Here is a 26,436-nt window from a genome sequence, read left to right as displayed (position 1 = left end):
AGTGCATGACATTCGAGCATCCAAGATACATGAAGCATAAGCCGAAAGCATAAAACCCAATAGACAATACTTCAAGCATGTAAGGTCAATGACGGAGGTATCTAAAGCATAAGACCAGAGTGCCAAAGCATCCAATGTAGCTCAAAACGGAGCCTCAAATGTCACCATAGACATGTCCAAGCCCATACATCAGTGCCAAGTATGCACATAAGCATATGTCATACCCGAGAAGCATGTAAGCCTTCAATGCATAAGGCTTTCAAGTTAATTAGCATCTCAAGACAAATAAACAACATCATAGCATCAATGCTTAGGTGTATGAGCATCAATGAAGCTCAAATAATGAAGTAATGGTTGTCTCTGTTTGTATTACAATAAATTGTCTTGGCTATACAGACAATGGCTAAGGTATGCACTTGCAAAACATGCTCCACTAGGGCCCGAAAAATGCTGAGAGAGGTGCTCTTCGGTCACACATTGTGAGTGTTGGAGTTCCCACATATAGTGTCTCTCTCTTGGTCTCTTGCTCCATCCATCATAGCTCTTGCTTTGCTTTTGCTTCTACTTGCGTGCTTCCACTCGAGAGCTCTACCTTTCAAATAAAAAGTGAACCTAATTCATAAGTAAGTATGGATATTCATGTATGCATGCATGTTTATATAATGTCTATGGATATTCATGTATGCATACATGTTTATATAATGTCGTTAATCTAGTGGTAGCTTTGGCTCATCTCTTTCTGTGTGATCCACCACTATTGTTATCAATGTGTGTTTATGACATGTACATCCACAGAAGAAGCCTCATATTGAGTAGTTTATAGTACTTGAGGTGGTGCCTTGAAAAAAAAATTCTTCTCAACCTTGAATAAAAAATGCAAGCAAAAGGCACATCACATGTGTTATTTTTGGATAGCAATGGTACCCATGAGTAGCTCCATAAACAAATAAGCTTATTATTGCCTTCCAATATCCAAAAACATGTAAGATTAGGACCAAAGACATGCTAGTGAGATGAATGGTTTAACACAAGCTCACACTTGCTATTGATATCTATATATGGGTTTTGAAACCTTGTTCCAAAGCACAATTAATGTTTATAACGTATGAACACAACAATAGACATTGGTGGCATAATGAGTGTCCATTTACGAAGCACAAAGTTTTACAACATATTGCCATAAGCTAAAGTATGTGGGTGGGTGTGATATGGATGCTAAGGGAGAGGGGAGAAGGAAGCATGTGCGTGCGTGCGTGCGTGCGTGGAGAGAGAGAGAGAGAGAGAGAGAGCGAGAGAGAGAGAGAGAGAGAGAGAGAGAGAGAGAGAGAGGTGGCCCCATGAGCCCTTCTCTCTTTATTTTGTTCGTAAAGGCAGATGGCTTGTTCAAGGTATCACAAAAATTTGCGAATCTAGCAAAAACCATGCATGAAAAAAAAAATGCCTTCTAATGGGTGTGTTCCCATGCTTAATGTCCTCCCTAAGGATAAATAGTGACTCTCGGATGGTTTCTTTTTTTGTTGGAATTGTGCACAAATATATGAGTAATTCATTGAGTAGTTGTATTTCAACCTTTGCTTCTTAGACCTATGTAAGCTCCATAATTGGTTCAGTTTGTTGAAACTCTCCTTCATCCCTTTTCCAAAACCATCATTAGGTAGAACACATACACACACATGCATGCACACGTGCGCAACACCAAGTATATGGAATAAGAAAATTAGGTTACCAAAAAAAAAAGTTCATTCAAAAGTTCACTCCATGTATGCACTCACTAGCATTGGAAAATACAATTCTTCTCTTGAATAGTGTGGATAAAGAAGATAAATGCCAAGAATAAGCAATAACAATACTAGAGAAAAGTTTTAAAAAAGAAACTGAGTATAGTAAAACCAACAATATATGAGCAAGATGTCAATATTAAAAGTAAGGTGAAAACTTCATCTTCTAGCTCTACAAGCTCAATATTCAATATGCTTTACATAAAAGGATCACCACCCAGGACAAATAATAAAATTAGTTGTAGCAAAGAATAAAATCACTTTTACTTCGTTTCCTAAACTCAATTTCTAAGCTTTTTAACTCATCTATCGTTTTTTACTAATCATGTGCTTGTTTTGCTTGATGAATCTTTGCCACCATAGCTTGATACTTAAGTTTAACTCTTAATTAGAATAGATTAGCGGTTAACTTTTTTTTAACTTAATCGTAATTTCACATAGCCAATCTTTGCAATTAGAATCCCAAATGCCTTCCAACTTATTAATGCACTTCTTAAACATTGTGATTTCAATTAATCTGATCACCCCTAAAGTTTGGACAAGCTGAACTAGATTGAATCTTTGTGGAAAGGCCATAGTAAGGTGGTCTAAGTCCCTCCATTATGATGGGAGGGGAAAGCAAAGCTCTTAACATTCCTATGGAGTAACAAGGCCAAGTCCTGTTCAAGTTTTATGAGATGTCTACCAACCCCTTGGCTAGTAATTTGGAAGAAAAAAGCTCCAATACAAGGATTCTCAGACCACCTTCTTTCTTAAGCAAGATTACATAGTATCATTACATGGCATGTATCAAAATTGTTACTTTAGGCAAGAGAAAAAAAAAGGGTTTTAGAAACATGTTTAATTTTTCGCAGAGTTTCAAATTTGGCTTCGACATAGCTAAATGTTGAAAATGATTCTTAAAACTGCAAGGTAGATATGAATTAACATGCTCAACTATTGTCTATATCCTATGGAGAAAGGGTGATATATAAAATTGTAAATGGTCATTGATGGAGCAACCTAAGCGTGAGCCAATGGAGGAACATGAGCAAGAGGGAATGATATGTGCACATATGAAACCACTAATGTCTCTAGGGAACTAATATTAGAAGGAGCCAATACAAAGGCATTGAAGGAGATCCCATTATCTTTTTGTGGAAAGATGTGACATATCATGTATTCGCTTATAATTCAGACGCTCAATGATTTGAGCCTCTAGAGAACCCATGATTACTCAACCCATACACAAACCACTAGGCTACAACCCCATTGGCCTGTTTACTCATAACTTAGGAACAAGTATTGGCAACCTCCATTAACAGCGAAACCTGATCTGGCTTAGCAGAAAGCTTCAGCCTCTGTCAACCAGGCAGCCATAACGTCAGTCTTTTATGAGCCATTGTCTTGTTAGTCGTGAAAATTTTGCCAGTTTCTGTATTGAATGAGACCAAATGGCTGAATCACAGGATTTCCAGCCTTTTTGGGGCTGCCTAAGCAGCAGCAGCAGTATGTAGAAGTTAATAGAATTGTGCAACAATTAAAAGCATTTACCTGCACAGACCCAGCCATGAAAGCTATCTATATCCACCCTAGGAAAACTGCATAAAGGTGGGAGACTGCAGAGTGAACATTTACGGAGACTACAATTGTGTTCTAAATCGTTTCATTTATTTCAAAGCACAATATCTTAACATCATTATCTGGTGATTCTATTTGCTGGCATGTTCTGTTCTTAATGTAAAATCAAGTCCTTGTGAATGGATGAGGCTAGGTGCGATGGTTTGGCAAAAAAAGTTAATGAAGCATGCAAAGAGCACATTATGATCTATTAGCCTAATTAAAGAGTGTACATTTGGTTGTTAACATGATCTAGCATTCCCTGATAGACATATTGCAGTGTAAGAACAAGACCCTCGAGTCACCTCATTGATAAGAGTGATAATCCTTCATAATTCGAACATGTGTTTGTATTGAACTCAATTGTTACAATCTCCTTCGTGTTGAAGTCAATTGTTACATTTCCATGTGCTAGATCAAATCTCTTCTAAAGAGGGACTGATCCTCATCAAGTTTGCTTTCAGGCCTCAATATAGTCCCAGACCCCCCAAGATATACACAATGCATATACTAATGAAAAATATTCCTGTTTGAAACATCCCTTTCCTACTTTGAATAAAACACTTGGGAGTGGAAATATGACCATTTGTCATTATTTGATTTTTCTTTGAAAACATGTGTGTAATATTCCCATACCAAAATCAAGTGCCTTCCACCCACGAGAAATATTCATTTTCTTGTTGGTGGGCTTATACATCAGACTGTTACAACAGCAAGTGTACAACAGAAGCTATCTGTGATGAAGGTAAGACAAAGATTATATACAACAGTCTCCTTTTTAATCCATTGACACAGAGGATACAGCCCATGCTAACCCTACCCTGCTGCTTCACAATCCAGATTCGTAGGCTTTTTCCCTCGTTGATACACCTCCTCTTGTTTATGATGCAAAATCTTGTTGCTCCATCTATCAGGGCATGAGGGGCAAGACTTGCATTTACCAAAGCATTTTCTGTGGAAAATTGCATGGCACACTTGGCAATCTGTTATATTCTCCTCCTAGAACCATCAAAGGATTAGTTTGATTTTAAGACTTGCAGTCAATGTGCATGTACATCTATGTCGTCCCTCACGCCCTTCACAGATCCCCAACCACACATACCCCACCATTAACATCTGCAAACCTCACTCTTTTATTTTTCATAAACAGTTGTTTTTATATTACTTAACGGAGAGATATGCTTCAATGTGCAGATTCTGTGAACTTACCAATAATGAAAATAGAAAAGATATTGAAGTCAGTCAATCTAATCTAAGCTGAAGACAACCATCATTTTCGACAAAAACTACATCAATGTGTGTTAATGTCACAAAAAACATTAGGTTCTAGGCTGTCCAGATGGTCTAGAAAGCCCAACGTCTCAAGCAATCCTTAAAAACCAAGAATAACTCAAGTTAAAGTTGAGGGAAAGATTGTGCCAGTTGTTGAGAATGAGAGGAGGATAGGTGTGAGTGTGAGGACACTCCCACAGAAGATGTTTCATTGTATCTAGACGTGGGACATGAATGACATCTTGAAGATGATATAAAACCACTAGTGAATAACTTTCCCACTAATGAGGCACAGCATATCCACTTTTTTCCATGCAAAAACTATTGTTCAATTGATGTAGAAAGAAAAGGGCTCTCGTTGTGAGGAAAGCTTTTCTATAGAGCACAGTGAAAAAACAAATCAAAGAGAGATTGGACCAACACATCAATATACATCCTGAAAAACCATTTGATTACAACCAATCGATAGAGTCCAAGCCTCAAGCACGGATCATGCATATTTAATTTTTATACCTTGGCACATGCTATGCCCATATATGCATTGTAAATATTTTCAGTTATTTGACAATACCAGATTGGGACCAAGATAAAAACCCCTATTGCATGCATGTACACAAACACACATTTTAGTGAGACCAATGTTTCGATAAAGCTAGTGTACAGGTTGTGATGCTACCAAGAAGGTGAGCATCAAGAAGAATGTGTCAGGAACATTGGGAAAACGCACAATGTACAAAAGGAGTATGTCTAGGAAGAACATAAGACCCCATCAAATTAAAGCAACTGTACAATGGTTGCTGAAGAGATCTTCCGAAAAAAGTAAATGGATCAAGTGCAATGTCACCAAAGACTATTATTTCTTGTCTTCTAGATGGTCCAAAGTACCCAAAAAATGACCCAAGCCAAAAAGTGAGAGAAATCCCTAAGAGCTTTAGGTATAACCCCCAACAACTGAAAGTGCTTACCAAATGTAGAAGAAGGAATCTTGCTCTCAAATATGCAGAGAATCTGTCCAAAAAACTACAAGCTCAAAAGCAGGTTGCAAAAGCATAGAATGTGAGGAACTAATTCTGAAGGTGCAGTACATCTTTCACAAGCTGAAGTAGAAATGTCTCTTTTCACAAGAAGTACACTAGAAGGCAATACACCCACCAAACATCTCCAAAAGAAACTTCCAACAGCTGGCGGTTGCCACGATGCCTGCACGTCCCCTAGAACATGGCTGTCCATAGCTGGCTGCACATCTCTGCCAAAAGCTATGGCATGAAGATGTTCACCACCGACACAGCAGGGCAAAGGTAGGGTCAGCCTCTAATCGCCACCGGTCAAGTAAACTTTGGACTGAAGCAGCAAGGTGTGATTTTGAGGCAGCTTACATGTCCATACACAATGTAAAATTTTCCTCGGCCGTTTTACTTAGTCATGTGCCGAATGTGTCTAGGGTGATCCTTTATCCAAGGAGGAAGAATATGCCTTTATATTTTGTTAGTGGCCGGCAACAAAGGTAAAGGGTGAGCATTAGCTGAAATGTTGCAAAATCCAATCAGCTAACCTAAAATGAGAATCAAGAGGGATAAATTGGAAAGGCCTGAGAAGATCTCTAATTTTCCTCCAAGCAGCCCTGTAGTGCATGCCCAAATGATAACAAGTAGAGGTGGCAACAAAAGAAAGAACATTTCTCCCTGATCATCCGCCACCTCATGTATAAAATGTGTTAACTTTTTAAGCTAGAAGATAAAGTTTAAACTCTTCTTGGTTATTGCAAAGCAAGAAGCAAATCAAACATCATGCACTCATGAATACTTTCAAGATGCATGGTTTATAGTATTTGCTTACATGCCCATTTCAAAGCAACCAAAATTTTTTCCAACAGATAGCAAGCTTTGTGGAAAAAGGACACCCATTAATTTTACTCTCAAAGAAACCAAATTTGCACAAATTCAAGAAACAAAGAAGCTTTTCTAGCCAACATGTGGTAATGGATATTCACCATGAAGGTTGGGAGAGCTTAACTAACATCCCAACTAACAACCGTATAACTTATTTCTTGCCCTTGGAAGTTGTGAGAAGGGAGATGGCAGCTCTCAGCTGAAAAGTACACACTAGACAATAGAGAGAGTGAGAGTGAAGACACAACATGACACACGATGCAATTCCCAAGTGTGTAAGTGAGAGTACAAAGTACAGCCCTTCGACCTTAGGGTTGTTAAGGTGCATTCACACCCAAAAGGTGTAAAGTACGGTAAGTGACCAAATAAACACACAAAATAGAAAACAATGTGACTTGGAGAAAAAACCTCTCGTATGAAGAGTAAAAAGTGCCCCAATGTCCTACTATGGATCAGCAACACTCCTCTGTGAGCGTAGGTGTGAGTCAAACCCAACAAACCCCCCTAGAGTAAAAAGTGATCAACATACAAGGATCGTCCACTGAAGGAGATCAAATTTAAAGCATTGTGGAATGCTTCAAATTTGTCGCAAGGAAGAGCTTTGGTGAAGATCTCTACCACATTGCTGGTGGTAGGACAGTAGACAAGGCTAATATCTCCTGCATGTAGCCTCTCTCTGACAAAGTGATGGTGGATCTCTATGTGTTTCATGCGTGCATGAAACACTAGGTTCCATGTCATAGCAATGGCACTCTGACTATCAGTACACAAAGAAGTAGGCTCTGTGACAAATACATTAAGATCAGCCAACAAATGTCTCAGCCATACACATTCAACTATAGTAGTGAAAACCTGCCTTGTATTCAACTTCACAAGATGATGTGGCAACAATGGATTCTTTCTTGCTAAGCCAAGAAATGCAAGATGAGCCAAGAAAGAAACAATTCCCACTTATAGAGTGACGGAAATCAAAATCACCAGCCCAATCCAAATTGTTGTGAGCATGTAATTGCAGTGGTCCCCCCTTGGCATAAAGCGATCCAAGAGTCCTAGTACCTTGTAAGTAACAAAAAACACGCTTCACAGCTTGCCAATGTGACATGCTTGGGTTGTGCATGCATATGCTCCAGGTTGCAATTGCAAATTGAATATCTCGCCTTGTGTTGCATAAATAAATGAGACATCCAACTATTGGAGCATGTGTATGAATGTCAAACAAATCATTGTCATCATGCAAAGACAGCTTGAGTCCAATCTCCATTGGTGTGCTGACTAGCTTGCAATCCTGAAGGCCGAATCTCTGAAGGAGTTTACCAATATATCTAGATTGTGGCAATCCAATGTCTCTAGCATCATGAATAAACTGAATGCCCAAATAGTAATGCAAAGGCTCCAAATCTGACATTTCAAAAGTCTGCTACAAATTTTTCTTGAATGCTAAAATCTGATCATCATGTGTCCCTGTGAGCAGAAGATCATCTACATAAAGACAAATGACCAGCAAGGATCCCCCCTCTTTGCATATGTAAAGAGATGACTCTAATGGGCTGTTAATGAACTCTTGGCCGAGTAAAAAGGCATTAATTTTTGCATACAAAGCTCGTGGAGCTTGCTTCAAACCATACAAAGCCTTTTTCAACTTGCATACCAAGTGTTCAGATCCTTCAATTGCAATACCAATGGGCTGCTATACACACTTCTTCCTGATGTGTGATTCTTTATGATAGAATCAAATTCAGATTGCATTGCTACCATCCAATGCACGCTCCATTGTGCATCCTCAAAACAATCAAGCTCCTCATCATCAAGTGTGTATGCTGACATAACAAACTCCATTGTATTAGCATGATCATTTAAACGTGCTTGTCTTCTAGTACAACCAACTAGAGGAGCATCCAAATGACTATCTTTTATAGTTTGCAAGTACCATCTAGGCATTTTTCTAGCCTCCTAATTACGTGCTTGCTCCTAATTAACCTCAAATTCAGCATCTTGCTGAATATTCAGATCGGCCACAAGCTGAATTTCTGCATTGCTTAATGGAGCAGCTAGCTGAACATTTTGTTCATTTACTAAAACTCCAACTGTATCACCAAAAGAAATGGACAGCAACCCTTCAAACACATCATTTGCAACCTGATATGTGTCAAAACCAACAAGAGATAATTTTGATTTTTCATCAAAAATCACATCCCTACTGACAAAGACTTTCTTGGAAATAGGATCATACAACCTCTATCCTTTGCTCTCACTGTTGTACCCTACAAAAATACATTTGACAACCTTGTCGTCCAACTTCTTTCTCAATACTTCGAGAATATGAGCATATGCAAGACACCCAAAAGTACGAAAGTGACCAACCAAAGGTTTCTAATTGTTCCAAGGCTCAAAAGGTGTAACATTTTTTAATGCCTTGGTAGAGCACCTGTTCAAAATGTGACAAGCACACACAACTGCTTCCATCCAAAAGCCATGTAGGAGATTCTTAGCTTTCATCATACATCTGGCCATCTCTATGAGTGACCAATTCTTCCTTTCTGCAACCCCATTCTACTATGGAGAATATATAGTAGTATATTGATGGGCAAGCTCCCCCCCCCCCCGAGGTCTGAACAGAGAGTCTTAACCCGACAACTAGATTGGTTTTAAGTGCAATAAAAGACAAAAATGCATCATATACCTCTGACTTTTTCACCAATGAATAGACCCAAGAAAAGCAAGTAAAGACAACAATGAAGGTGACGAAATAATAACATCCACCAACCAATGACTTTATTTACGTAGGTCCACATACATCCGAATGCACAATCTGCAACCTGGCTATTGCCTTCAAAGTAACATCATGAGAAAAAGAAAATCAATGCATTTTTTCCAAAATGCATCCCTCACAAATATGCTCAAGAGGTCTCTCCAAGAGAGGTAAACTATCTAATATCCAAGTACGTTGCATAAGCATCAAACTACCATAGTTAACATGCCCCATGCGAGCATGCCATAACTCTACCTGTGACATAGCAAGAGTAATAGTAGATGCTAAATAGATTGACCAATCAATCGAATAAGCATCTAACTCATAGAGTCCATGACATAATGTGCCAGTCAATACCAAAATCAAGAATTCCTTATCCCTGACCATGCATTTGTTATCATCAAATGTGACTTCTATACCACACTTTGCTAAAGAAGAAATGGATAACAAATTCTTCTTTATCCCTGGTACATATAATGCATCCTGTAAACAGAGAGTAGAGCCATCAATGGCTTTCAAGACAATTTTCCGAACACCTCTAATAGGGTAAGATGCATTGTTGGCACATTGCACAGATTTGCTCCTTGGCAATACACTTCTTACATTCTGTGATGTAGTGACCTGGCTTCTTACAATAATGGCACTTGCTCTTCTTGGCCTGCATGCCCCCTGCTTGTTGTTGTTCTATGAAGTACCTGAACTTTCAAAACTTTGCAGAACATTTCTAGACTGGCTGCCCTTGCCCTTTTGTCTCACCATAAAAGCTTGTTTAGAGACTACAACATCCACTCCACCATTCTTTCTTATTTGCTCTTCTTCTAGGAGCAAACTAACCAACTAAAGAAATGTAAGTGGCTATTGAGAAATTCTCATGGTGAGATTCAAGGACATGTTAAAGGCCAAATAAGAGGGTGGCAAAGAATTCAAAGTAGTAGAGATCATCTGTGCATCAAAATAGTACTCATTACATTCATCAACTGCTCACGCAAGTCCTGAATTTTGTTAAGACGATCCTACATGGCATCACTTTCATCCATCTTCACATTCTCAAGCTCTTTTTTCAAGAAAGAGATGCATCTCGTTTTTTCCAACAAACATCTGCTCAATTGTGAGCCATGCTACTCCTGAAGAAGTAGCAAACCGTATATGCGGGATTATGGACCACTGAATTGCCAATGCAATCAGTGACAATGCTTGGGCATCCCGAGTGTCCCAAGCCTTCTATGCAGCTGTTCTTTGGTGAAGTAGTTGAGCTGGAGATTGCCTTTGACCACATCCTCCTTGGGGAGGTGTTGCCACAACTCCAGGATGGACTTCTTCACCACTAACATACTCCCAAAGATTTTTTACAATCAACACATTCTTCATCATGAATGACCACAGAGAATAGTTATTGCCGTCCAATCTATCCTCTTTAGATACATAGGTGAATACATCACTTTGCCCTTGATTGGCCATGATAAATGTCACTATTTCAAAAAATACAATAGCGAGAACCAAAGCTGGAACAACCTGGAAATCTGCAATTACAGCATACACCAAGCTGTAGTTACCAAAACTGTGAAACACTTGATAACAACTGTCCAATGTGCATGCTGTCCAATGCACAAACAATGCTCAGCAGCACAAAGAATGCAAAAGCCCCAAAATTTAGCAGTCCAAAATCCATAATTTACGTCAATTTCAGACTGAATCTTCAGTACATGTGTCAATGTCTGCCAAACATCCAAAAGCCCCAAATTTTTGACCTGAATCCCAAGAAATTTCTGCAATGTGTGTACCCAAAAGCACTTCCAGGAGCAGAAATGCACTCCTCAGGCAAAAGCCCCTTGCTGTAGCTCAGATTTCTCAATTAAAAATAATTAAATGTACCTTTTACCTTCAATGTGAGCCGAGGTCGAGGCGGGAGGCCTGGTGGAGTTGCACAAAGCTCACGCAGAGGTGGCAAATAGGGCTGACCTGGCGGAGGTGGTGGCGAGCCTGGATGCTAGCGGCATAGCCATCAGGTGGCAGAGCAGGGGGCAGGCAGCGTTGCAAGAGCAGGGGACGGCGCTGTGACAGACTGGCGAGACGGCAGTGCTGGCTGTGCCAGAGGACTTGGGGACGGTGACACAAGCCAAGGAGCAGTGGCACAAGCAGGCCTGCTATAGGTATTGGCGCTATTGGCTGCTTCTGCAGTCGATCTACTGGTGGCGCTAAGAGGGTGAATTGCATGTGCTGCAACTGGACGACCAGGAAGCAGAGGTTGGATGGCAACTCTCAATTGGAAAGTGCACAGAAATAGTAGAGAGAGTAAGAGTGAAGACACAGCACGACACATGATGCGATTCCCAAATGTGTAAGTGAGAATACAACGTACAACCCTTAGACCTTAGGGTTGTTAAGGTGTGTTCACGGCCGAAAGTTGTAAAGTACGGTAAGTGACCAAATAAACACACAAAATAGAAAATAATGTGACTGGGGAAAAAAACCTCTTGTATGAAGAGTAAAAAGTGCCCCAGTGTCCTGCCTCGAATCACCAACACTCCTCTATGAGCATAGGCATGAGTGAAACCCCACGGAGAAATTGTATATAGGCCATTATAATTTTGTATTGACGGCACAATTCAAAGACAAACATGCAGAGGCCATGTGGATAACTTTCAGTAATCACATTTGACACGAAACTCTTGCATAACACAACCACTCATTGGCTTAAAAGTGATCCCTAAGGGTACCCAAATGTTGGACAATGTGATTAGAAGGAAGAAGGTCACCACGTTAAAGGAGACAATACCATTGGTGTTTGGATATAGGAAGTTTTGATACCCATGCATGCACACGCAGGTGCATATGCATGTGTTTGTGTGCACGCACGCATATGCACACACATCAAGTAGTGGCTCAAAGGATACGGGATTGGCATGGACCACCTCCCCCCTTTCAGTATGACGCTTCCCCCGCCCTTCATACACCTCTCTCACACTGAGAGAAACTTGGTCACGCAACAAGACATTTACCAACTACACATACAGCATACGTGGGCTTCACCCTGGGAGCCCCTTCCCTTGAAGATGTCATACTATGGGGATCACTTTATGAGGACTATAACAAATGGTTTCATTGAGAGACTTGGATATCTAGATATATATATGCCACATGAGATGTAGGTAGCACACATTCCTAGACCTAAGCAAATTTGCAAACTATGCTAGGAGGAGGTGGAGAGTGAGGATCACTACATTTGCAAATGCAAAGCCTATAGCACAATCTGAGCTAGATACCCCACATTACTTGGAGGAGACATCTCCCTCATGCTAGTCATGGAGTTCCCAAACCCTTGGGCCAATTCCTAGTCGAGATTCAAAGACTCCACACATGATTGCTACAAATATGTACTATACAGAGAGGGGGTCATCAGTCACAACTTACTGATTTCTTCTAGGCAATCACCACACACATAGCACCTACATAGAGAGGGCTCACAATCCAAAGATTATGCTAGAGAGAGATGAGGGAGATCCATCAATAACACGAGCAACATTTGACAAAGCTAAGGGACCAGTCCAGATGCTACCCCAATACTATTTCATTAGGAATGTATCACATACTCTACCCATTGATCTTAGCTGAGTGGAACTAGATATCTTTTTATTATTCAGCCACACAACTAGGCATGCACTAATTCATCCTCTTGTTGTATCCCTACATGGGTTTATCTTGTCCTGTATATCACCTTAGCTTCTTTCCATAGTATATCACTGATCATCCTTTAGCATGTCATATTTCAATATCTAGAAAACCCATCTAGTTGTGCAAAAAGACATCAGCACACTACGAAGCCTGAAACGGTCCCCCCTAGGATCCAACCTGTACATGAGATATGACACAAGCCACATTCAAGAAAATAAGGCATTCGACATTAGATTCAACTCCTAGCCATAGAGCCAAACATGCTCACCCCCAAGCCTAGGAGCTAGTAGCACTCCGAGTCACAACCACATCCTAGGGGTTGGAGTCACATACCACCAACCCACACCATCCCGATATATGGATGTGTCGACCACCAGGCCAAGAGTCCAAGAGTGGTGATCACACAATGAATGTGTGCATAATAGGGTCCATAAATAGGACTCGACTGCCCTAACCCCTAAGTGCCAATAGTGCATTTGCACTAAGTCACTTCATGAACACTATGCCCAATGCAACTAGCGCCCATTCGGATATCAAGGATATAACACTTTCCTCCTTATAATGATTAGCAATATCCTTAGGAACAAAGTGGAGAAGATTACTCTTCGACAAATGTATCAACTCCCAATCTCTACCTTCGGGCGTCTTTTCCACTCGCCTACTTTCATTCTCCCACTCACTCTTGAGCTAATACACTCTTCAACTCACATTGTCTATTGTCTACTATCTCTCATTTCTCTCTCCTCCATAGCCAATTGTTTCTCACATTTGGTATCAGAGCCACAACATGGGTCCTCTCTGTCCTTGTTGCCGCCAGCTTGGATCAACTTGCTCAACCAGAAGGAGTTGCCAAAGTGCAGCTAACTCTCATGGAGGAGGAGGAGGAGGAGGAGGAGCTAGCCTGTCCAACACTAACACCAACAACAACTATCCCGCTTACCCCGCTAAGTAGTCACCTGCTTTGCCTCAACCAACCTTATCACGAGTTGTTGCCACATACTGCGCACATAGCACAGCTCTCCTGCTAGCATTGCCTACACCTCTACCTAGTCCGCCATCACCTAACTCCACTGTGCCACCACCTCATCCAATTTTCCACCACCCTATCCACCAACTGCACGCAATCCTATCTAGTTTGCGGCCGCCACTGCTGCCCTATTCCACCAGTATGTAATTGCACTGCCTAGATCCACCACCTATGCCTCAACCTACGTGCTTACAGAGCAAAATTCAGCCACCACTACCCTTTGTTCAACTCCATGTTCATTTGCTCAGCTTGAACCACCCGACACGCATCCCGAGGAGGTAAAAGGGCTCAAAAATGTGGGACTTTTGCCTGGTTCAAGCTCCTGTGCACAGATCTTTACCAAAATTGCCAACATTTAGTAATTTCTTCAATATTTCCACGAGAAATTTAGGGATTTTGTGATTTTTAGGTTCGGCATGCATCTTGAGGTGCAGTGAAGTTACTAGTCGCTGTCAACTCACATATTGAGGTGACATGTCATTGAATCATTAGGCTATTAAGTATAAAATCTATTCAATCTCTCAAAATTTCTTCAAGGAAATTTGAGGCTTTTGTGTTTCATGCATCCCAAAGTAGAAAACAGGAGCAAGTACAACATGTATTTGCTGATTGATGCAGAGTGGGCACAGAAATTAGTGAAATTTCGGGGATTCACAGCATTAAATTGCTGAAATTAACTTTTTGTGCATGCATTCCAAGGTACAACAGTGTATTGTTGTTTTGTGCAGGTTTGGCATGCTTTATGAGGCATTTAAGGCAGATTTTGCTTGAGACAATCTTGGGACACCTTTGTGATTGCATTATCTATCCCATGTTGGGAATTTAGAACTCATAAGAGTACATTCTACACTTCAGCTTCGACGTGTTTAGTTGCAGATTTTGTGCATTTTATTGCAACAATGGCACAATAGGGTACGGTGACTATAGCAACATTCTTGAGTGTCCTTACTCAAGAGGACAAATCACCAATTACTCGTTGTGGAGTTTCATGGTGCGCAATCTGCTGGTTGCTAAGGGTCTTTGGGATTTTTTGATTGGTAATTTGGCTAGACCAGAAGGATTTGCTCCTCAGACGCCTCAAAGAGGGGCAAGAGGACAGTAAGCTACCCATGTTGCTGCCCCCATTCGTACTACAAATGAACAAAGGAAATGAGACTCCAAAGATGCGCAAGTCTTGTCTTTAATTGCTCTATTAGTCAAAAGAGCAATAATACCTCATATTCGGTCTTGTAAGACCTCAAAGGCAGCATGGGATATCATTGAGCAAATGCTTGCAGCTAAAAATGAGGCCAGAATCTCTTACTTGAGAAGAGAGTTGGCAAACGCACACATGGATGGGGGTGATGGCATGACACATCACCTTCCTTACATTCAGGATTTGAGAGAGTAGCTGCTGAATATTAATAAGGTGATACCCAATGAAGAGATGGTTGACATCACACTTAACTCTCTTCCAAAGTCTTATCTTGGTTTCCATACTTCATTGAATTTGTCTTTGAGGGGGCTGCAACAGCCCCTCATATTCGTGGAGTTCATAGGTCTCTTATTGCAAGAGGAACAAACTTGGAAGAACATGGCTATGAGATCAAGTGATGCAGCTATGCTCTCCAGGTATAAAGGCAAAGGAAAAGGCAAGCAACAAGTAAGCCGAAGGCTGATGTGGGACAGCCATCCAGAAAAGCTGCCCAAGACATAGACAAAGGGAAAAAGAAGGGTAAATGCCACTATTGCAAAAAGATACAGACGAATGCAAAAAGAGGTTACCATTACAGAAAGGACTCTAGCTTGTTTGTCCATGAAACATCAACCACTTGGACTTTGGATGGTGATGCTACAGCTAACTTCCTTGAGGAGGATTATGCATTTCTCACTTGCAATTATGGCACGTCTATGGTTGATTCAACATTTAATTTGAAAGGCAACATACATGGTATTTTGATAGTGGGGCATCCAAGCATATCACTTTTCGAAGTGTGTGTTCACATCCATGCAATCAACCCCTACAGCAAAGAGCATTTCTTGTGCGAACAGCTCTAGCTATGATGTTTGTGGCATTGGTACAGTTGTGATCACTACTACAAATGGATCAGATTTTCAGCTTTTGGATGTATTATTTGTGTGTGGGATGACTAAAAATCTTCTTTCATTTTCAGCTTTCAATAAGCAAGGCTTTTAGGTCATCCTTGAAGATGACAAATGCATTGTCAGAGATAGAAAGCTTGATTATGCTCTTTGTTTGTCAGGTACTTTGTACAAAGGTCTCTTTTTGTATGAGAAGAGATCTCATCAATGGTCTGACAGCCACTACACATATTCCCACTATGGCAAAATGTGGAGCTTTGGCATGCTCGCTATGGTCATACGAGTTTTGTTAGTCTAATGACACTTCAACGTTGTCAAATGGTGGATGCTTTGCCTCCAGTTAATACTCCACCTCCCCATGCATGTGAGGGGTGTATACTTGGGAAAATGAATCATTTTGCTTTTAAGAAGGATGGTGCAATGCATGTTGTCTAGAAAATGCAATTCATACTCTGATGTGTGTGGTCCTACGCAGACTAGAGCCCTCAATGGTCATCTGTGTTTTGTCACTTTTATAGACAACTATTCTCTTTACACATGGGTGTATGGCCTCAAGGCAAAGTCAAATTTATGTGAAGATATGCTGGTTTGCACTGAGGAAACACAACATGTACGACCAATACTGAAACTCAAAGACTCAAACCCGGAATGCAAAATGCAAATGCAAAACTCAAAACTCAAACACAGAGAGAAGAAACTTTGAAGTGAATGAATGTTGTAAATGAATGTAAGAGTGTACAGAATTCCCAAGGGCAAAGCAATGGAGTGTGGGAAAGTGACGTCCACCAGTCAGAGTGTGGAAGTCTAGGAAAACACACCAAACACTGATCACCGAAGGGTCAAATGACTAAGACGATAGCAGGGAAGGTGCCTAAAGCAGAGGGCAGCAGCAAGAAGCTACAAACCCAGCTGTAGGATGGCTGCCAGCAGGGACAAGATGGTCGTCATCTACCGCCTAGAGGTGAAAAGGCTGAACGCAGACTACAAGGCTGACGCTCGCCTAATGACGAGGGAGGGCTGCTACCTGTTGCTTAGCTAATGGAGAGTTGAAAACACGAAGAAGAAGGCAATTTGTGGGCTCGCGATAATAGATGGACCAAACATAGCAGAGGGGTGAGAACCTGCACTGGAGGGATAAGGGTGAATGGTGGGCAGCCTAACTATCTATAAATGTTGAAGAGTGCCCCAAAAATTTAGGGTTTTGGAGGACCAATGAAACTCTCTCAAACCGCACACCAAATTTGCATTTTTCATTAATTAAGTGTGTTTTGAGGCTGTTTAAAAATGCTAATTAGCAATAAAGCGTGTTTTAGCTCAACACTCCCTCTCAGGCCCAAAAGTAAGCCTAAAAGGGAAGGCCGGCAATGTTTATCCCGAGGCGTCCCACCCCAAAGTAGCCAGGGCATTGGACAGAGAGGACATGTCACCTGCCCGATGGCCTACCAAGACTACAGAGGTGATAGTTATCTTACCAAGGGAATCCAAGTAGTCACCCTAGAGAGAACAGGGCATCGAACAAAGGGCGCTTGTCAGCTACCCAACGGCCTACCTAAGCCCTACAAAGACAGATGGAACCACATTGAACTTCTCTTCTTCTTTTTTGTGAAAATTTTACTTTAGGAGTAGCAGGCGATTAAGTAACAGTGACCCAGAAGACGGGAGTAGGGATGGTATACCCAACACATCACAAAACAATGCAAGCTTATCCCCCCACTCGATGGTGTTGATAACAAGGGAAAGGTAATGAAGTATCATGGGAAGAAGGATGGTGATGTAATCCGCCGGTGGAAATAACTTAGAATCCATCCAGTGCAGCTCTGCACAATGGGATGTATAGTATGCTACATGCTGAAGAATGCTCATGCAGTAGATGCCACTTGGATAGTGTCCCTCGTGGAAAATTTTTCACTTGCCCAAGTGCCCAAAGTACAAAGATGATAAAATCATGCAGTGCATAGGGGAAGGTAAAACAGGGGGGGAAGGCTGATATCGAAGACAAGTGCCGAAACTTATAGACTATTAAGAAGGGTAGAAATCCCCTCTCAACTTGGATGTCAATGCCGAAGAAGGAAGAGAAGCCTGAGGATGTTGGTCTTCATGTGGTATTGAGAACCATGTGAATGAAGATGATGAGGCATCGCTAGTAGAAAAGCAAGGATAGAAGTCACCTCCATGATAGCATCAAGAGAGATACTGCATGATCCGCCGCGGGAGGGGAAGCCTTCATACTAGTAGAAAAGTAAAACTCCAAGTAGATGGAACCATGAATGAAATTGTGCACATCTCCTCTCTTTAGCTCAAGAAGGACTAGTACAAGTCTGCATGTTAGCCCTACACTGAAATACAAAACCCTGCAAAAGAGAGAAAAAATCTGCAAGCACAAATACAAGTAGTGAGATGCTCCAAAAAACAAAAGTGCAATAAAATAAAGCAAAGCTAAGTGCAATGCAATGAGTATGTAAGTATGCAACAGAAGTCTAAAAAGGGAAAGACTAAGTGTGTGGCTACCATCGCGTACGGCAAGGTGGAAAAGTAGTTCTAGAAGGTACAGTGGATGTCCTAGGAATGGATGCGTAAAGTGCAATAGGTGAGCCATTAGCAGACCAATCAGCCAATCCTTCAAGAGTAGTGAAGGAGATAGGCTGCTGAGACTATCCGCGTGCCACATATCTAATAGCCATTGGGACAAATGGAGCAGATGATATAGCAACACGAGGTATAGCCTCATAGGACTAGCCAACCAAAGTGGAGGCAATCGCAACAATCTGTAATGGTTTTCGAGGAGAAAGATCCTAGGTCTTTGTACGACACTCCTTGTCCACATAGCCCGACCTCTGGCAATATGTGCAAAACCTATTTTTCTTAGGAATTTGCTGCCAGAGGAATTGTGTTTTCTTGGTTCGGTTAGAGAAAGTGGTGTCACCCTTTTTTTGGCTTCCCTTTGCATCTTGTGAGTTCTTGCCACTGTTGGTTTTCCCTCCCGAAGAAGAGGCAATCAACACTCACCCCTTTGAATGGATATGTGTGGAGGACTTCTTGTGGACTTGATCATGCAGCCTTGCATAACACAAGAACTGACACTTAAACTTGTAGAAGGTTAGCAATCTAGGTAGTGAGATAATGTGTTGGATAAAAAAAAAGTATTTGTCAAGCAACTTGTTCAAGAATAACATGACCTAATCGTCATCTGACTTTGGAGAGTCAATATTGGCAAACTCAGTGAGTAACCATTGATATTCGGTCAACTTGACTTTCAGATCATCCCTTTTCTTAATGGAAAACTTCTAAAGCTCAAAATTGAGATTGATACGTCGAGTGAGATCTCAAGCTGCTTGCATAGCATTCAATGAGATAACTCCAACGCTCAGATGCGAGGGGAAAATGCTATAACAGAGAGTGGAATTCAGGAAGCAATCCCTACATTAACTCAACATTGGCTATGGTATTATGAGCCCTCCATTGACGGATGTGATTAGGAGGGTTAATACCAACGATGAGATCCCAAAGTCCCTAAGATTCAAGCACTTGTTGCATGAAGTTTGACCAAGTGGTGAAATTTGACCCATTAAAATGAGTCTTATCTGTGAAGGTATTCTTTGTCGTGGCAACATGAGTGGTAGTACTAGGAGATGGAGGTACGTAATGGAGGTAGGGTGGATAGGGTGGGGGAGCGGAGTACACTAAGGAAGGAATCCCAGAGTGCCCACCATGCTTACGGGAAGTGTGCATAGTGGCTTCCAACGTGGGCAAGGGCTGATTGGGTATAGACATGGTAACCGCCTATGGAGCCCAAGGTGGAGGGATAGGGACACAAGGAACAAAGGATGAAAATTCTTGCATAGAGGTGACCTAAGGGATGTGTGACAACAGTCCAAAAGCAAAGGATGGATATCCTTGCATTTGAAAGGTCGTGTGGGAGGCTTGTTAGTATCCTGGGATAGTGAGGGCAATGCCCATCACAGCCATCCCAAAGTGTAAGAATGTGGTAAAGTGGGGGTATGTGGAAGGTACAGTGTTAAAAGGGTAGCATCCCCCTAACGATGTACCAAGAGATGGAGTGAATGGAGGATAGGTAGATGGTGAAATGAAGAAAGAAAAAGTGCTAGGAGCGGAGATGGAAGATCCAATCCCTGGTGTGCTTTGAGTAGAAGTGGAATGTAATCCAAGGTATTGGAATAAAGATGTGAGTACATCAAAATGTGGAGAAGATAGTGGTGGGATGGGAGGGAGTTAAGGAGTGTGGTTTACTTGCTCAAATGAAACAGATGGTAGAGATATACTTGATGAAGGGTATCTGCTTCAAGAGCCTCCTCTATTAAAGTTCACATATTGAAAATCATCCGGATCCTGCACAACAAAAGAAGAAACAGGAGAGGGTTTTGGCTCATACAACTCAAAAGGGTTATATGAACCTGATACAAGGCCTGGTGGAGATAAAGGCGATGGATTACCAAATGTGCCGAATATCATAATTCCTCAAAGATCAGAGAGATGGCCAATCTCGCCAAGCAATCCAGACGGAGTATAGCACTCATTGGAGGAGTGTAAGCCAAATTGTATGTGATGCGCAAGTACTCCTCAAACTCTTCATCTATAAGATGACCAAAACGAGAAGAAGAAGAAGGTAAAGTGAAGGTGTCTCTACCCCCTTCTCGAGACCATAATGCATTCTCAAAGCCTCCAATGATGTAGAAGTCTAATAGGTCATCATAGGATCCGAAGAAGAAGGTGCCTGATATAGTATGAGTCAGAATTGAGTTGTGTGTGAGTCTCACACAAAGACTAGTCTCCATAATCACCGCAAGATACTCTTTAGAAGAGCATCGGCTTTAATATCATGTGAAGATATGCTAAGGTTTGCACTAAGGAAACACAGCATGTACGACCAAGACTAAAACACAAAGACTCAAACAGAGACAAGCAAAACTCAAACCCGGAACGCAAAACTCAAAACTTAAACACAAAGACAAACACAAAGGAGAAGAAACTCAGAAGTGAATGAATGTTATAAATGAATGTAAGAGTGTATAGAATGTCCAAGGGCAAAGCAATGAAGTGTGGGAGAGTGACGTCCACGGGAGACAGATCCCAAGTGCTGTGCGCAATGTGAGTGAGGAAGTTGAGGAAGAAACACCAAACGTTGATCGGTCATGTGACTGAGGCTACAACAAGAAAGGTACTTGGAGCAGAGGGCGGCAATAGGAAGCTACAAATGCAGTTATAGGATGGCTGCCAACAGGAACAAGATGGTTGCCAACAAGGAGAAGATGGCCACTAGCTACCACCTAGAGGTAAAAGGCCGAAGGCAGACTACAGAGCTAACGCCTGATGACGAGGAAGGGCTGCCACCTATCGCTTAGCTGATAGAGAGCTGAACACACGAAGGAGGCAGTTTGTGGGTTGGCAATGGTAGATGGACCAAACGTAGCACAGAAGTGAGAACCTGCACTGAAGGGATAAGGGTGAATGGTAGGCAGTCTGTCTATTTATAGATGTTGAAGGGTGCCCCAAAAAATTAGGGTTTTGGGGGACTATTGAAACTCTCTCAAACTGCACACCAAATTTGTGTTTTTCATTAATTAAGCGTGTTTTGGGATTGTTTAAAAATGCTTATCGGCTATTAAGTGTGTTTTAGCTCAACAATGGATTCACGCACTTCAAACATTTTGTTGCAAAATTGGAAGCAAAAACATGTTTGAAGATGCAAACACTTCGCATGGATAGAGGGGGGGAGTATATGTCTCGTCCATTTGCTTGAGCATGGCATTATACATCACGCCACTATGAGGATGACACCTCAATACAATGGAGTGGCTAAACAGAAGAATTGCACACTCATGAAAGTGACTAGATGTATGCTCAAAAGCAAAGGGCTGCCACACAAGTTTTGGCATGAGAGCCTTCAATGTGCAAATCATGTACTTAACGGTGCTCTGACTAAAGCACTCAAGACAATCACTCCTTATGAGTCATGGCATGATATAAAGCCAAAGGTTGATTGCTTTCATATGTTTGGATGCATAGTACATGCCCATGTGCATAGTATATGCCCACGTGCCTAAAGAGCTTTGTGGGAAGCTAGATGATAAAGCACTTGAATGTATTTTTGAGGATGTTGATTTTTGTCAATAGATATGTCATTTTTGTTGAAAATGCTACCTATTTTCAGGATCAATTTGATATGCCAACCACTTATGAAACTAGTGATGTCTTTCAGGGTCTTTTGCCACTTGCATTGGCATCCACGCCTGCTGTAAATGCAAAAACAGATGTAGTACAGCAAGTTGTTGCTGCTACACTTGCCCTAGATCAACCCTTGCTTGATCCTCTTTTTCCTTTGGCAGTGGAACAAGCAATTGAGCAAGAAAGGGCTGTTCTAAATGCAGTAAAAACAGTCCCAAGATGGTTGTCATAGGCTCTCTAGGAGAGTAAGATTGATGCTCCTCTGCCTCAACACACTAGAAAGGCTACTAGACAAGCTGCTCCTGATGCAAGGGGGAAACATTTTTTGGAAAATTTGGAGATTTATGCTCTTCTTAATGAGCATGCATTCATGAGCTCACTTTGGATAAGAATGAGCCTCATGTACTTATTGACACACAATAGGATGTACATTGGTTGCAAACCATGAAAGAGAAGTTGGACTCCATTGCTACTAATGGTACTCGGGATCTTGTTGAGTTGCCACTTGGTAAGAAGGCTATTGGCACTAAATTGGTTTTTAAACCTGAACGCAAGGCTGATGGTTCCATTGACAGGTACAAGGCACACTTGGTTGCCAAAGCATATGCTCAGAAAAAGGTCATAGATATTGAGGAGGCTTTTTTTCCTACATCCCACATGAGTATCACTAGACGTGTTACTACTATGGCTGCCCATCATGGAAAGTGCATCAATTGAACACTAAGACAGCATTTCTTAACGGTGACCCGCCTTTGTATCACGACCTCCAAGGTTTGTGGTTAAAGGCAAAGAGCACTTGGTTTCCAAGTTAAAGAAGGCTTTGTATTGCTTGAAACAAGCTCCTCGTGCATGGTATTTGAAGATAGATGCTTATTTGAACAGCAAAGGGTTCAAGAACAATCCAACTGCCCCTACTCCATACATTAAGAATGAAGGGGGGCACTTGCTGGTTGTCATTCTTTATGTAGATGTTATGCTACTCACAAGACGTAAAGAAGATAGAATTGCAGATTTTAAGGCTGAATTGAAAAATACATTTGCTACGTCACATTTGGGCCTCTTACATTACTATTTGGGGATTTAATTCACCAAAAATGAGCATGGTATCATCATGTCATAGCACATTATGTGGAAAAGCTTCTACATAGGTTTAACATGTAGGATTGTAAACCTATGAGTACTCCAACGGAGCCAAGGCTAAAACCTTCTATGCATGATGGTAGTGAGATGATTGATATTGCAATTTACAGCTAGACTGTTGGATGCCTTATTTATCTTTGCAACACACGCCTTGACATACTATTTGCAGTATATCAGGTGAGCAAGTTTATACACAACCCATGCACAATTCATTGGCAAGCCATTAAGCGAATCTTTCGTTACTTGCAAGGTACTCAAACACATGCGTTGATATTTCCTAAGGGGAAAGACTTGAAGCTATAGGCTTACAGTGATTTGGATTGGGCCGGAGACTCAGAAACTCAGAAATCTATTAGTGTATATTATTCATTTTTGGGCCGTTCATACATTTCATGGTTTAGAAAGAAACAACCTATAGTGGCTACCTCATCTTATGAGGTTGAGTACAAGGCAGCCTTCATAACAACAATTGAATGTGTATGGCAGTGTAAATTGTTAGCTGATCTACAAATTTCATTGGAGGGTCCTACATCCATTCTCTCAGACAATTAGAGTGCTATTGCAATACCATGAAACCTTTTGTTTCATGCTCGCACAAAACACGTTGAGATTCACTACCACTATGTCACAGAGAGATCTTATGTAGGAGAGATCAACTTGATGTATGTTCCCACACGAGAAAATGTTGTAGACATTTTCACCAAGGCTTTACCACGTGAGAAGTTTAAGGATTTCTGCAAGTTCTTGAACTTATTACCCTTTGGTGATTGATGATCCTTGTACTTCATCACATTGGCACTACATGGGATTGTTAGAATTTGCCAATTATGGGTAATGCCCAATGTAATTCATGTGGTGTGCAAACACACACTAAATTGTTTAATTGCGGTGTGTCTTAGGACTTAAAATGTGGTGACACTCCGCCCTAGAGTTATGTTAATTCAACTCTAGTAAGGGTGTGGGAGGTTGGTTAGGTCAAACTTAAACCTTAGTCATACTTTGTACTTACAATCTGCCATTCACTCGAGCTAATATACTCTCTTCAGCTCACACTGTCTATGGTCTATTGTCTCTCGTTTCTCTCTCCTCCATAGCTAGCTGTTTCTCACAGGACGATGGGTGATGGTGGGAGGTTTAGCACCCCTGATCATGAGGGTGAAGGCAGTCTTGTCAAACTCTATGCCTTGAACCTCATGACGCTGAAAGAGAACACGCCTCCCCCTAGGCACAAACAACAGCATCAGTGACCCCTCCAATGGCCATAACATGGCCCAAGCCCTCCAACTCCACTATCAAGTCTCCCAATCACCTTCCAACCTCCCCAACTCAGCAAAGCTGATGTCCACCCTTTTACCCCCATCTCTAAATCACTCTTGCCTGATCATAATGCAATGTGTCCATAATGTAGGCAACTCCATAATGCAATGTGTCCACTACCTCATGTAGTTTTGGTGGAATCATGGATGATCTTGTTGATCTTGTGAATGTCCTTCAAATCAGTATCTTGTATAGCTGAGAAATTCATTAATGATGCCGTGGTAATGGATATTGAGTGAATCACAAACTTTTACCAAGTGCGCAGCAGGCTTTTCTTTCTAACAGGCTCATGAATTAATAACTAACAAGCCCTAAAAGTACGAGAGAATAATTTCTTTAGTAAAAGACTGTAAGGTTTGGGAGCTCTTGGTAAACTTGCCATGCAGAATCTTGGTAAGCTTGGTGTTTCCACTAAAATGATGTTCGAATAAATTTAGATAGATAGTGTAGACTAACTAGCTGCAAAGCCTTGTAAAGCAACTTTTCTTCCATCTAAGCTATGCAGCAATCAGCAAGTATATCCTCTTCCTTTGAAGAATGTATAGACTCGTATGGTTGCAGCATCATTCGTCCTATGGCTCTGATGCATGGCCAAACCTGAACAGCCTGAGGAAAGATAGCATGCAATCCCTATCATCCATTAAATCACAAACCATAAGAATGCCTAGCATTGCAAAATGTCACCATACAGGAACTCAATTTGGCAGTGTCCACAGCTGTCATTGCAAAAGAGAAAGTACAGCACTGTAGATTTCCTTGTCAAAGCATGATAGTGGATATTATAAGACATTCAGCCCCTATGCATCTTTGGAAAGCAGATCTTATCTGCTCCTATGATACATATTCCTTTTCTATAGTGATGATTTCTCCAAAGTAGTACCACGGCAGTTGATTTATGCCTTTATCTCAACATCATTCCACATGATATGTGGTAAGAAAAATAGTGTGTATGCCACTAAAATGGAATGGACAATTACAAAATTCTGAATTATAAATGTACACGCTTGGAAATTAGAATAAAAGAAATGCAGAACACATGTACATGAGTGTGCACACACACACAGGCTCGTTTGCTGTGAAGAAACAGTTTTCCGATTAACTTAATTACTCACACACAGAGACAGAGCAGAATGATTTTAAATGAAACGTTTAATACTTTGGTGGGATTTTAGGAATGCAAAAAAAGTAAAATGAGTTTCTACAAAAAATCCCTCTGCAATAGTCACAGAAAGAAATTACCTGAAATGGGAAGATTGCACTAAAAGGTTCTTCACATAGTACTCCAGCACCACACCATTCTCCCGTATCTTGGCATAGAGAACATCGTTTTGTTATGTGCACTTTCAGATCTTCTGATACTGCTTTGAGTATTCCAGGTAACACTGCACCAGCATTTACCAAACTTAAACAGGCTTTGTGGTACCTTCAGAGCTATAAAGCCACTTGCTAAGAGGTTCACTCAACCAATTTGATAAGCCATTGAGCATAAGAACTACATCTGATTTTGAAGTCTTAATCTTTTTACAAGGGCATGCTTTGAGTTCCGTATGGTGCAAATGAAAAGATGTGCAAGACAATTGAGGCAAGTACTTCCAAATTCAGGGCGTGCAGTTAGATAGTTTCCATCTAGGCTGACGTGGACATGTTTCACAAGTCTACCATGGGCATCATTCAGCCATTTTGGGTTTATTGACTTAACAAACAACTACTTGTGGATCCAAAGGGCCT

General features: G+C 41.2%; 1 protein-coding gene across 3 annotated transcripts in view; it reads right to left on the bottom strand.

The window, feature by feature from the left end:
- Positions 1-250: 250 nt before the first annotated feature.
- The window catches only part of LOC148016269 (uncharacterized), a 72,199-nt gene continuing 46,013 nt past the window's right edge, over positions 251-26,436 (bottom strand). For 2 of the 3 annotated variants that reach the window (XM_087663830.1, XM_087663832.1), the window contains 2 exons: positions 25,948-26,090; positions 3,719-4,376 (listed from right to left, as the gene is read on the bottom strand). In XM_087663830.1, the coding sequence (XP_087519956.1) occupies positions 4,194-4,376; positions 25,948-26,090 (326 nt within the window). In that variant the 3' untranslated portion in view covers positions 3,719-4,193. Of the gene's footprint in view, positions 589-3,718; positions 4,377-25,947; positions 26,091-26,436 lie in introns of those variants that run through there. The other variant, XM_087663831.1, reaches the window with a different exon arrangement.

This window comes from Lygodium microphyllum, chromosome 23, assembly GCF_053477565.2.
Source record: "Lygodium microphyllum isolate KBCC chromosome 23, Lygodium_microphyllum_v1.1.10, whole genome shotgun sequence".
Taxonomy (NCBI): Eukaryota; Viridiplantae; Streptophyta; class Polypodiopsida; order Schizaeales; family Lygodiaceae; genus Lygodium; species Lygodium microphyllum.
The sequence above is the reverse complement of the archived record's forward strand: the minus strand, read 5'-3'. Positions and strand labels throughout refer to the sequence as shown.